General features: G+C 43.4%; 1 protein-coding gene across 12 annotated transcripts in view; it reads left to right on the top strand.

Annotated features, from left to right (window-relative positions):
- Positions 1 to 14,322, top strand: part of DLG1 (discs large MAGUK scaffold protein 1) — a 193,969-nt gene that overhangs the window by 102,853 nt on the left and 76,794 nt on the right. For all 12 annotated transcript variants that reach the window (XM_074190569.1, XM_074190567.1, XM_074190575.1 and 9 more), the window contains one exon: positions 3,513 to 3,566. In XM_074190569.1, the coding sequence (XP_074046670.1) occupies positions 3,513 to 3,566 (54 nt within the window). The remainder of the gene's footprint in view (positions 1 to 3,512; positions 3,567 to 14,322) is intronic.

Below are 14,322 nucleotides of genomic sequence, written 5' to 3'. Positions count from 1 at the left end.
GTCCTGACATTAAATCAAAAATGTCCCCCTCTCTCTTCACCCTTAACTTCTCTTTCTGTCCTATGGAGCATTCCCCACCCCCACCCCCAAAAGACTTGATTCCTCAGCTGCTGGGGGAGCTAGTGGAGTCACCTGTGGAGCTGAGAGTCTGCATGAGGTCATTATAGGACTTGGATTAGGAAAAGGAAAACCTTTGGGCATTCTAAGAAAGCTTCACAAATTCATACCCCCACAAAAAAAAAATGAATTGGACTAGCATTTTCATTATGTGGATTTTTGTCTTTAAGGAAAGGTTTTTGCCTTCTGTCCATCCAAGGATGGGGTATAGTTAACAGCCTTCTCTTAGCTGCCTTGTCTGATAACAATATGCAAAAAGGAAATAGGGTCATCAAGTGAAATAGTTTAAAGGGAGAAGAGAAAAGGGCCTAGGAGAGAGCTTTGTGAGACCCCTGTAGTTCATGGGTATGTCCTAGATGAAAATCTGGCAAAGGAGACTGAGGATGAGACCCAGGATAGAGCAGGGCTATAAGAGACTTCTGAGAAGGCAGGCTTTGGGGATGGGTAGGTGGTGCAATGGATAGAGTACTGGGCCTGGAGTCAGGAGGACCTGAGTTCAAATGCGGCCTCAGACACTTAATAATTACCTAGCTGTGTGGCCTTGGGCAAGCCACTTAACCCCATTGCCTTGCAGAAAGAGAGAGAGAGAGAGAGAGAGAGAGAGAGAAGAAAAGAAAATGAGAAGGGAGGCTTTGGGAAGAGAAAAGGGTGACCCACAGTGTGCAAAGGCACAGGATGGTCTTCGAGAATGAGAGTGAGAACAGGCCATTGGCTGTGGCAATGAAGAGGTCACTGATGACTTTGGGTGGAATGATAACATGAAAAGGGAAGACTAATAAGACTGCAGGGATTCAGGAGGAAAGTTGGGGAATAGAAGTGGAAACATTGATTATAGGGGTCTTTGGAAGGAGTTTTGTCAGAAAAGGAAGGAGATGGGTCTGTAGCTACTGAGGAATAGATGGATTAGGAGGCTTGTTTTAAGGGAATAGGAACTTGTTTCTAGGCTGAAGAAGAGAGAGGGTGGATTTTTTTGGGATCCAGGGACACTGGGAGGAAGAAGTAGAGAACTGGGGATCAGGTCAGGTGTTGCTACAGACTTTGTCTCCCTGACTTCAAACCTCCAGGAGAGTAGGTGGAGGAAGTGAAAGGAGCTAGCTGGAATGACCCTCTCCTGAGGCCCAGAGTCATACCATTTTAGAGGCCGAAGGGACCTCCCAGCCATCTTCTCTAACCCTTAGCTAGAGATTCCTGCTTAGCATACTCCACAAGTAGTTCACTTCTCTTGGGGATGTTGGATTCTTAGGTTTTTCTTTACATTAATCCTCAATTTGCCCTTCTACAATTTCTACCCAGAGGGCCCTTCCATTTGCCCTTTAGAATGAGTGTGAGCCTGCCACGTGCCAGCTCCCCCATGTCCTTTCTGAATCTTCTCCGTTTTCTAGCTCCATCAACCCAGTGACATGTTACCATCCTTTATTGATATTCCAGGTTAGTTTGACCAGGAGAGTCCAGAAAGACCATTACCACGTTTCTGAATGCTTTACCTTTCATACCATGTCTTGTCCCCTCATCACATTCACTGTTTTGGCTGACCCAACTCTCCTGCTTACTCCTAGATCTTGCAAAGTCCTATCCAAGAGAACAGGGTGCTCCAGTTAAGGCGGGGAGCATGGGAAGCAGAAGTGACTCTTGGGACTTGAAGAAGTCAAGGGGTGTCTCTGTTCTACAGATTCTGCAGGGGGGTAGGGGAATGCCATGCAGGCCTCCCCAGAGAAGGAAAAAGAAGAAAGACTAGAATGTAGGAGTTTGAATTTTTCTGAGTATCAAACTATGGTCTTTAAATTCTCAAGTTTTATGTTTGGTTTTTATATTATATAATGTTTGGTTTTTACTGAAATCTTTTTATTGAGTAAATGAGGGAAAGCAAGCCATTGTCTTTTTAGTAAGAAACTTCCTTAGCACCAAACATGACTAAATGAATATTATTAGTTCAAGTGTCTTCTTTTAGACTTACAGAATGATTTCCAGTCAGGTTGATTTAACACTGCGAGAATATAGCAATGTTAAAATGATCATTGGGGTGTTTTGCATATAAGAATTCAATAAATGGTAGTAGAATGAAGAAAGGGACTGCTCAAGTCTCCCTGTCATTTCTTACACATACAGCTGGACTGAAGAAGGTGCAAATCTTCAGTCTTCCTTTTGACTTCTTTAAGAAAAAATCCCAAGTCATTACTTGAGTCTTAAGGTGAATTGAGTAGTGGGAGCAGCCAGAGAGTAAGTTTGGAGGTTTGACTCTGAGAGTGAGACCAGAATTGTAAGAATATTTACCCATGGAAACTGTTCTTGTGACTAGTTCCCATTGGGATTGAAGGAGACTGGCAGCATTTTCTGATCAATAAAACAGCAGAGTTGAAGATTCAGCAGAATGGAAAAGGCCTTGGGGTGGGCAGGAGAAATAGAACCTGATTTGGGGGCATTATGAGAGAAAACTTGTAAGAGCCTTCGAGGACCTCCCAGTCCTCTTGATGGGGGACCAGAGGACCCAACTAGGGTGTCTTTGCTCTAGAAAAACAGCAGGGCGAATGATTCCAAGATCTCTGACTCTGAGCCTGCCACTTGCTGCAGTGTGTCCTGAGGACATTCCACACTGATCCTGCCCACAAAGACCTACACCCAGGTGTGCATGGGCGCGCGTGCGCACACACACACACACACACACACACACACACACAGAGCCTTCTCTCTTATGAAACACTCTCCCCCCCTCCCCCAATTTCTGTTTAGGACAGAATGGCCCTTCCCATAAGCAGATTCCTGAACCTTCATTGCCCTCGTCTCCCTCTTCTCCTGAACCCCACACTTGTTTGTACTTTCACCACAACCCTCTCCACTGTCCTTGTCCTGCTCTTTGCTGCCTCCTTCCTCTGGCAGGGATCCCCCATTCTAGCTGTTTGAGCCTGTGTCTGGATTTTCCTGTCGCCCCCCCCTCCCCAACACAACTTGGCATTTCTCAGTCTCCACTCTCCTTGGCCCCCAATGTAGCTTCCCTGCCCCAGGATGCCTGTCTACCAGCTAAGGGGGGCTCCCCTCACTTTGGGGAGCCTTCTGTTCCCCTCCACATCATACAGGCAGCCCATGTCTTTCCTTAGAGAACTCCCCTGTACAGCCCATGGAAGCCCCAAAGTGGTTTTTTTTTATCACTTGCCCATGGTTGAACTAGGAGTTGTGATTCACACTTGTTAATTGACTTTTGGCTTGGCCTCTTCCTAGGGGTCTGCTTCTTAAAGTCTCAGCCTTGCTTTGTCCTGTGGTCACTGCAGCTTGAGAAAAATTCACAGGAGAGTGTCCTCTAAATCAGCCACCAACCTATTTGTGAAATTCTTCAACCAGACTCACTGACATTTGCATCTTTTGGTGGGGGAAGCTAATGTTTTTTGAAAATTTTCTTCCAGGCAAACCCTCCTCCAGTGCTGGTCAATACAGACAACTTGGAGACTTCGCCATACGTAAGTTTTCATTTCTCTTCTATTTTTAAGTTGCCCCCCCGCCATCTGTCCTTGGGGGTCAGGCAGTTTTCCTGGAGACTGATGTTATCCAGGAGACCATGGAATTCTTTCCTAATCATAAAACTTGTACCTCCTTTCTATAATATCCCATGTTTCTGGCGCAGAACGACTCCTAGATTGTGGTCGTAGCTGAAACAAGCTTAATTCCAGTAAGTTATTCTGAACAGTTGATTCTGTGTTTTATGACTAAGTGGGAACATTTGATGGGGAATCCATGCCAGGGTGTTGGAAGCAAACCTCATTCACCTTGTAAGATTATTTTGGATCAATAGTCAGTCTGGGTCACCCTTCGGGTAAATATGAGTCCTATATTATTGGGTGACTCAGGCAACTGCTAGGTAAGTCTGGAGCCCCATTGGGAGGGAGCCTGAGGAGAAGGCCAGGCTAGGCCTCCAGGGCAGCCGTTGGTTAGTCAGGGTCTCACGATGTTCATTGTTCCCGTGGATTAAGGTGAGTGTCCACAGCTTCCTGGGTTTGAACTGTGTACCTCTGGCCACCTCTCTGGTCTGAGGGACCCTGTCTATTGTCCATCTTGTACAGGATGACGCAGAAGCTACTGCTGCAGGAGGAGGAGGAAGAGGAAGGGAGGAACAGTTTTGTTCTTTGTCTTTTTAACAGTCTTTGCTAATTAGACTTAATGGGGTTGAGTGTGGTTGTGAAGGAAATGATCAAAAACCAGAGATGATTGAATTAACCTACCCATGGATCTGTCGGCTTCCCGGCTGGAGAGCAATGCCTTTGTCAGTTTGGATCACAAACCATCTCTGTTGTTCTTGGCTGCTGGGGTTCCTGTTCTCCCAAAGGTTCACAGTTAGAGTTCCAGGCAATGGTTAGGCAGCCTTCCTCACTCTTTTGTGACATTGCAAAGGTGCCAGTGGAGCCTTCAGGTCCTTCCCAGGCAGGTGGCACAGTCTATAAGGCAGGAAGATCCGAGTTCAAATGTGACTTCAGACTCTGAGGCAGACCACTTCCTCTCTGCCTCCTCCACCCAGTGGTTAGAATCTGATCAGTTCTTCCTCTTTCCTTCCTGTCATCCTTTGCCCTTACCACATGACCCTTTCCCTTTGCCCATTTCCTTCTTTGGTCTTCCTCAACCATATGTGCGTGCCCACCAGTTGCCTTCTGGGCAGTCCAGGCTTGAAGTCTTGTGTGGCACAAATGTCCCCTGCCTTTCTGGGACTGTAAGGAAGCCCAGAAAAAAGAGGACCAGTGAAAAGATGACAGTTTTGAGTTCTAAATTGTAGCTCTCCTCCCCTTCCTCACTGCTGAGAAGGCAGACAGTGGGATATCAGGTGGGCACATGAAGACCCATACAACCTCTTTATAGCTGAGCTTGGTTTTAGAGTTTCCTGAAAACAGTCTCACCCTCTCTCCTTTCTCATGAAGGGCCCAGCTTCTCATCCACCTGACCCAAGAGTCTCCCAGCCGCAAACCAGCTAGCCCTAAAGGACATGTCAGAGGAAGGTTGCTTTCCCATGTGAATGAACAGGAAATCCTGCAGGTTTAGGGAAAGGAAGCATTTGGCAGAATGTCATCTGCAAACAGGAGCAATGGGGGAATTTGCCTCTAAATGGGGAAAATCCCCCCCCTTCACCTGGACTCTGCTCTGGATCTTCATTTGTTGTTGTTCAGTCATGTCTCTCCCTTGGGACCCCATGGATCATCCTTTTCATGGGCTTTTTTTTTGGCAAAATACTGGAGCATTTTCACAAACAGAAGTCAAGTGACTTGCCCAAGGTCATTCAGCTAGTTAAGTGTCCAAGGCTGGATTTGAACTCAAATCTTCCTGACTCCAGGCTCAGGGCTCTATCCACTGAGCCACCAACTGCCTGCCCCCTTTCCTGTATTTTGGTAACATTGCCCTGTTATGCCCATTATGCCTCACATGATGTTTATTATCAACAGAGCAGCTGGATGATACAGTGGATAGATATGTAGAGCACCAGCCCTGGAGTCAGGAGGATCTGAATTCAGATCTAGCCTCAGACATTTAACACTTACTAGCTCTGTGACCTTGGGCAGGTCACATCACCCTGACTGCCTCCTATCCAGAGCCAGCTCCAATTGTCCTGATTCCTATCTGGCCACTGGACCCAGGTGACTCTTGAGGAGAAAGTGAGGCCAGGGACTTAGCACAGCCCCCCCCCCCCCACCTCACTCCAGTCCACTTCACCTGCTTGTCATGGCATCACCTCTCTAATGTCAGGGTCTTCTTTGGTCCTTCTGGAATATATTACTGTGGTTCAAGGAGAATACTTAAATCTTTGGGATGTTTGACTTTTTAAAAGACACTGCCTTTTTTTCTGGGTATAGAATTATTTTTAAAAAATAAAAACTTGGGGCGGCTAGGTGCCATAGTGGGTAAAGCACCGGCCCTGGAGTCAGGAGTACCTGGGTTCAAATCTGGTCTCAGACACTTAATAATGACCTAGCTGTGTGGCCTTGGGCAAGCCACTTAATCCCATTGCCTTGCAAAAACCTGAAAAAAATAAAATAAAATAAAAACTTAAGTATTAAAATAAACTAGGGAAGTCAACAAGCCAAAGTCAAGCAAGATTTGCTAGGAAAAGTAAATCCTCAAATCTTCAAAATTCTAGAATTTGATACTAATCTGAAATAGATCAGCAGAATATCAGGTGGATCAGGATCTGATAGGGTAGAAGAATAAACAGAAAGAAATGCCACTCCGTTTACTCAGCCTGACAGAAAGGATGCCCCTACTTACCATGTGGGAAATACTGGGAGAGCTTGTCTTGTTCCCGGGGCAAAAATGAGAGAAACTCCAGGTGCCTAGGGGCTTGCCCCCATTTCTTTCTGTCCATGGAGCAGCCTTATCTCTTCAGGGTGCATCTCCTTCCTCATTCCTGGAAGGGACCTTAGGGCTGAAATGACTGGTCCTAAAGAGGTTGAACAGTACTGGAAAAGCAGTACTGGACCCAAGGTCCTCTGGCACCCAGTTCAAGACCCTTCCCCAATGGACCTTCTTCCTTGCCTGCTGTGTTTCCAAATGGGTCCACAGGGCCCTCCATTATTTAGCAGGACTTTTAAGCTTGTTTTCTTATAGCACTGATACCCAGCTACCTAAATTTTTAATTAGAAAGAACACTCCTCAACACTGGCATGAGCCCATATTTTTAACCTAATGCATCATTATTTTTAGACTCTCTGAAACTACACATACTTTGAGATCTTTAACTGTTTAAAAGCACGCATTAATATGAATCCAAGTCATATAGATTATGAATACTTACTGATCAGAATCTTGGATTTTAGAACAGGAAGAGACCCAATCCAAATATCACATTTTGCAAATGAACACTGGAAAGAAGTGCTCTGGCCCATGTCACTGATCTAAGTGCACCTGGAATCTGGGGCTTCTCCTCCAACATTCCTTCTTCTCTAGATGGGACAGTGAATGAAATTCAGTTCCTTTCATTTAGAAAAAACAAAAGATTTGCCTCAGCGTCAGCATAGGATAGGGAATGAAGATTTGGGTATGTTTGTAGGGAAGGAGCCAGTAGAAAGGAGGATGACAAATGAGATTGTGAGGGTGACAGAGATAGTCTGCTGGAAGAGATGCTATGGAAGGTGATCACTTGAGTAGGTAGAGGGGTTAGCTTTGATTAGGAGTGAAGCCACTTCATTATGTAAGACAGGAAGAAAAGGAGAAGGGAACAGATGTCTGAGTGATGAGAAATGAAGAAGAGAGGATTAGGGGCAGCTCATGGTGAATGACCTCTATTCCTTCTGTAAAATTTGAGGCTAGATTCTCAGCTGAGGGGAGGGGGGGAAGGAGCTGTGGGATGTTTGGGGGGGATGAGGAGGTTTGGAAGAGCCTTAGTGGAGACTAGCAAGATGATGAGCTAATCATGGAGAGTTAAAAGGATTGGCTCACAGTAGTGAGGGCCCAGGTGAGGTTGTAATGTAAATGTATAGTGGACTCTGCCAGAATAGTTGCATGGTTTTCTTCACCTTGATTCGGCAGCACACGTTTGTTGTAGGATGAAAAGAATGTGTGGTGGGAGTGATCCAAGACTGAAGCCTGGCTGGGTATTGTTGGGGAGATAATATGGGGATAAAGGATTCAAGAGTGGTGGACAGCATCCAGTGGAACTGGTGTTCCCCAAGAGGTGGAGATAAGGAGTAGCAGAGAGAGGATCCAGGTCAGGGGAGATGAGTTGGAAGACAACTGAGGGTTTGAGTTTGGAGCTTACAGTGAGAATGAAGGGTAAGGTTATGTAAAAGAGGTCCAAGGAAGCAGTGAAAAGATTATAGATTATGGTTGGATACAGAAATTTTAGAATTCTTGACCATGGAAGTGGAGCATCTAAGGGTCTTGACCATCCTTTGAGTATCACTGAGGCGGGGTGGATTTGTAGCTCCTGGGAGGGTTAGAGTTTCTTTGGGGCAGCTGGAAGGTGACAGGCCTGGATTCTGTGGAACCATTCCTCAGGGGAGATGGAAACCACTGGAGTCATTGGGTATCTCTCTTTTCTTGGTTATGCCTTTCTAAGGTATTAGATGATGTATATGGACACCATTTCTTACAATAATATTTCACTGCATTCATGTGAAGACAGTAAGCATTTATGAAGTGCCTGCTGGGTGGCAAAATAGAGTTGTTGCCATCAGGGAGTTTTCACTCTAGTAGGAGAAACAACATTCAAATAATTGGATGAGCTGTTACTCAGTTAATAGGCATCCAGTTGACTTCCAGCTCTTTGTTGTCACTACTCTAAATATAGAACTCTATTGGGGGAATTGGTTTTGATCAGTAGAAGGCTTGTAGTCAAAAGAGGAGGAACTTTTTTTTTTGGTGCCTTTATTTACCTTTCCAAAATGGTTATGCTGATTTTATAGCTCCACCAACAATGTGCTATTGTGTCTATCTTCCTATCATCCCTCTAGTATTGACTGTTTCCTTTTTGTTTGTTTGTTTTGTTTTAATCTTTGCCACTTTGTAGGCTTATGAATGGTGATTAGGAATATTCTTTCATGATTGTAAATCATTTGCAGTTGTGCTGAAAACTCTTTGGTGTTATACCTTGTAATTCTTTTCTGTCCTTTGGTGAAGGATGCTTGTCTAGTTTATCTATGCTTATTCAAATGACCTGCTCTGCTTTTCTACTATTGGAATGGTTCAGTCTTTAATATTAAGCTCACATATCAATTTAGATATATTGTGGAATTGTATGTTAAGTCTTGGTCTCATTCTCAAAACCAACCCAGTGGGTTGTGTCATGCAATAGAAAAGTCTTTCCAAAATTATTTAATTTTCTGGGGTTTTTGGACTCTGAATAACATTTCTTTCAACATTTTCACATCCACTTTTGAAACTCCTAAATGGAAGATAACAGAAGGGTACTTGTGAAACACAGTGTCCATTACCCTAAGGTAGCTATGGAAAGGGGACTATCTCTGTATTCAAAAGGAGGAAAAGAATTTCTGGAGAATCTTAAGTCACATGGCAGACAAGCAGACAAGGTGAATAGTGCATTGGTAGAGCTGGCTATTGAATGTGTAGACTACTTTCACCAAAAGCAATTATCTTTATGGAAAACTGAGAACAACCTTGATGGAAGCAACTCCTCTCAACAGTCCAGAGAAGTGGGACAACTATATTTGATCGGTTCCGGACTATATTATCCCCAACCAGGGGAAGAAAAACAAAACAAAACACACACAGGAAAAAAAAAACCACCCCTTCTGAATCGGATGAACACTTTATAAAAATCATCTCTTTCCCTTATTCCTAATTACTCATGCCAAAATTTACTAATTTGTGAATGTGTTTAACAAAATATGTATGTAAAAATGCTAATCTGACTCTTCCCTGCTGAGAGGAGGTGGATGGGAAGGGAGGGTGGAAGGAAATTTTGTGACTTGGAAATATATGTATACAAATGGATGAAAATAAATAAATTTAAAAGAAAACTGAGGAAATAACCAAAATCTCAGAGGGAAAATGAATCCCCCCCCCCCCCAACCAATAATATGTTAATAAAATGTTGAGTTCTGTGTCTTTATTTTTAAAAGTGGAGGGGTTTTTGAAGGTAGTGGAGGGGTTTTTGAAGGTAGTTGAGAAGTGGGTTATCCTTAAGGACCCCAGGCATATGTGAATAAACAGAATATGCCACAAATTTCTTTGGGTGGCACAAAGTTAACTGCTATGACATGCCTAGCAAACCATCAGGTGGCACCTAGAATTATCCATAACAACCCCTGTATTAGGAACACAGAACTCAGAAAACATTTGATAATTCAGCAAAATGTACTGAAACTGGAATCACTGCTAGGCTCTTCCATCCGTAGTTGCCTTATATCTATCTGCTTTGTTATATTCCCATCTTTGTGTGTCTGTGTGGGTGTGCATGAGTTTGGTTGTCCATGTTGTCATTTCTATTGGATTTGGAGCTCCATAAAGGCATAGATGATTTAATGGTTTTCTTCATAGTTCCAGTGGTACAGAGCTCTAATTTGGCTATGCCAAAATGGATAGGCCTCTAGCACCAGTGCTACAAAGCTTCAAAGTGCCAGTCATGGAGGGAGAGAGAGAGAGAGAGAGAGAGTCTGTGTGTGTGTGAGTGTTTGTGGGGGGGGGGGGTAGGAGGAGGTTGAGACACTGAGATTCAGCCCCCAAGGAAACTATAATTGGAGAATAGGGACTCAGGAATTGAGTGTTAGGAGAAAATTAGTGGTGAGATGAGGTGAGGACTAAAGACTGAAATTACAAAGATTTCAGGAAGATGTAAAAATACTAAAAGACTGAGCACAAACATTTAAATCAATAGGGAAAACAGTAACAAGATAAGGAAAGATGACCTCTAGAGCTAATAAACAAGTTCAGGCATCTGTGGTTGATTGTTGTTCTTTGTTCTCAAAAAGGACTAAAATTTTCTCATAATGCTAAGTTGAAGTCAAACAATATGACCACAGCTCAGATAGAAATAGTCCATCTGGACCTTTGGAGTAGCAATGTCTCTAAATTTACATAACTCTGGTTTCTTTTGAGCCACTGCAGTTCTGTTTTGCCCAGGAGTCTAGCTCCTTTTTTGTTGTGGGCTCAGCAAGCTGAGTGGCTCTGTGCCACTCACTGTCTCCCATGTCTCAAATCAATTCTAGAGTTCTTCAGAACAACTTGGAGATGATCTTTGTCTCACTTTCTTTTGAACTCCATGAGAGTGAGCACTTGTCTTTTTTTAAAAAGGCAATGGGGTTAAGTCACTTGCCCAAGGTCACACAACTAGGTGATTATTAAGTGTCTGAGGCTAGATTTGAACTCAGGTTCTCCTGACTCCTGGGCCAGTGTTCTATCCACTGCACCACCTAGCTTCCCTGAGCACTTATCTTTTTCAATGGTCTTCTGGGCAGACATGCTTTTTTTGGGTTGTTTTTTTTTTTTTTGCAAGGCAAATGGGGTTAAGTGGCTTGCCCAAGGCCACACAGCTAGGTAATTATTAATTGTCTGAGACCGGATTTGAACTCAGGTACTCCTGACTCCAAGGCCGGTGCTTTATCCACTATGCCACCTAGCTGCCCTAGACATGCTTTTAGCATTCAGACTATGTGGCCATCCTGTTGGGTTGAGCTCTCTGCAGAAGTTTGAATACTTGGCAGTTTAGCATGAGACGGGCATATGAATACATACTTAAAAAAAAGAAAATCATCCAAATTGAAGAGAACATGGAACCCCAACATGCTGTGTGAGTGATTCAAAAAAAGAAATGAGGACTTCTGGGAGGCAAGATGGTGGAGTGAGAGAAAAATCACCTCAACCCCTTCCATAGTCCACAACCAGAAAATTGTGCCCCCAAACAAAGCCTGGAACAGCTGAACCAACAAAAAGATGGAGTGAAACAGTCTTCTGGCCCAAACAGAGCACAGTCTAGGACAGAAATGTCCTGGCAAGCCAGTAGGAAGCCCCCCATCTCAGCAAACCTGGAGGGCCTGAGTCCAGCACAGTGAAGCAGGCTAATCTGCATCAGGCACCTTCCACCTTAGCAATAGCCAGGCAGGGGACAGGCACCAGTACCAGGACCCACCCAGATACCTCAGTAGATGCTAACATCTGAACCCCACATGTTCCTAAGTAAATGGACAGACAACTTTGCCGGAATCCCCCATGTAGCCTAGCATAACAGCAAATGTCAGTGCCTGTACCCGCCCCCCAAGTGTGCATGTTCTCCCTATGCAGACAGATGCTGATGTCAGGATCACCCATAGACCTCGGCGTATGAGCACTCACTTGCACTGGAATCCTTCAAATGCCTTAGCTCAGCACCAGATAAGCTACCAGACCTATGTGACCTCTAGTAGTGCTATCCATCAGTCACTCCACCCCTTCAGGACAGCACCAGATAGGAAGTTCCTCTGAAGGCCTCAGGGCAGTATCAGTGCAGAACCTGGCACAAGAAACTTGGGACAATGCCCTTTCACCCCAGGAGCAGAGCTCAAATGTAAAAGTAGAGAAGATGACTGGAAAAGGTGAGCAAAAAAAAAAAAAAAACAAAATCTGACCATAGAAAGATAAGACAGGGAAGATTAAGACCCAGACCCAAAAGAGGACAACAGTGTCAGAACACCTATGGACAAAGCCCCAAAGAAAAATGGGTATTTATTTCAAACACAGAGAGGATTCATGGAATAGCTCAAAAAAATTTTTTTTAATCAAATAACGAGAGGTGGAAGAAAAATTGAAAAAAAAATGAGAATGATGCAAGAAAATTATGTAAAAAACTTCAATAGCTTTCAAAAAAAAAGCAAACAACTTCTTAAAAATGAAGATTGTCATGGAAAAGATCATGTGAAAACAAGATAAAAAGCTCAATGAGGACAATAATTCCTTAAAAATTTGAATTGGGCAAATGGAATCTTATGATTGTTATGAGACTTTAAGAATCAATTAACCAGAATCAAAAGAATGAAAAAATAGAGGAAAATGTAAAATAGCTCATTTGGAAAAATAAGCGACCTCGAAAATAGATCCAGAAGAGATAATGTAAAAATAACTGAACAACCCAAAAGGCATAATCAAAAGGAGAATCTGAACATCATACTCCAAAAAAGGAATCAAAGAAAGCTGTCCTGATATCCTGGAAATAGAGGGGGGGGAAATCAATTTTGAAAGAACCCACTGATCACCTTTAGAAAGAAATCTTAAAATGAAAACTTCAAGGATTATCACAACCAAATTTCAGAATTACCATGTTAAGGAAAAAATAGGCATCCAGAAAGAAGCAATTCAGATATTTAGTCGCCACAATCAGGATTACACAGGACAAAATGTAGCTACAACATTAATGAACTGGAAATTATAGAACAAGATATTCTGGAAGGCAAAAGAACTAGGACGACAACCAAGATTCGCCTACCCTCAGATATTGAGCATAATACTTCAAGGGGAAAAAAATAGCTTGAATACCTACCAAAAGGAGTGAAAGACAGGCTCATGTCAATGAGATTGCCATTTCCAGAAAAACCATGCTTCCATTAGGATGAACCTGGATGAAGTCAAAGAAGAATGTTAGGAAGATCTGGAGACCCTCATCAATGTTCCAAAAGAAGACAAGCTCATAATTCTAGGAGACTTTTAATAGACTCAGACATGGTAGGGAGTCCTTGGGAGGAATGGAGTTGGAAACAGCAACAGCAATGGTCACCTATTGCTGAAGACTTGTGCACTTCATGACCTTCTCATTATAGGCTTCCGTTTACCTAAACGCAATCAGACTTCCTGAATGCAACTTCGTAGCAAACACTGGCATCTATTAGATTATGTGATCGTAAGGAGAAGAGATAGACAAGATGTGAGAGTGACAAAGGCAATGTGTGGTGCAGAGTGCTGGACTGATCAGTTTTATCTTCTCCAAGCTAAATACTCATATATAAAATCAAAGCAGTGACCCCAAGACAAAGTGATTATTAGAAGATGTCAAGAGATTAGAGTGTTTCTTGGAGCTGGAATGGTTTGTTGTGAACTTGGAGGGAATGTTGAGGCAACACTTAATTGGCAGCAGTGGGGCAGAAAAAGAGTGGGCTTCTTTTTGGTGTACAACACAGCATTTGCTCATCTGGGTCAGAACACTCTCAAACATCAAGACTGGTTTAATGAAAATGATGGGAGGGGCAGCTAGGTGGCATAGTGGATAAAGCACCCGCCCTGGAGTCAGGAGTACCTGGGTTAAAATCCCGTTGCAGACACTTAATAATTACCTAGCTGTGTGGCCTTGGGCAAGCCACTTAACTCCATTTGCCTTGCAAAAACCTAAAAAAAAAAAATGATGGGAAATACAGAAGCTGCCAAATGAAAAAACAAGAACTCCACAGGGTTTACCAGCTGGAAAGTTCATTTGCTTCTAAATAGGCTGCATTGAATTCCATTAGAAGTAAAGTGCAGGCAAACCTTAGAGAAATGCAGGACTCTTGGCTCAGGAAGAAGGCAGATGAAATTTGGGTAACAAACCAAAATGCTTTTATGACGCCCTGAAGGCTGTTGATGGGCCAGTTGACCTATGGTGCATCTCAACTATTGAGTGCTTTTGGAGCCACATTGATTAACAGTAGGGACATGATCCTAGAGAGATGGACTGTGCACGTCCATCATCAATCAGTGCAGAAGCCATTGACCATTTACCTCAATTGCACCCAGTTCATCACTAGGGGAAGTTCCAACTGAAGAAGTTTTGAATGCTAATAG

Source organism: Macrotis lagotis, chromosome 6 (assembly GCF_037893015.1).
Source record: "Macrotis lagotis isolate mMagLag1 chromosome 6, bilby.v1.9.chrom.fasta, whole genome shotgun sequence".
Taxonomy (NCBI): Eukaryota; Metazoa; Chordata; class Mammalia; order Peramelemorphia; family Peramelidae; genus Macrotis; species Macrotis lagotis.
The sequence above is the reverse complement of the archived record's forward strand: the minus strand, read 5'-3'. Positions and strand labels throughout refer to the sequence as shown.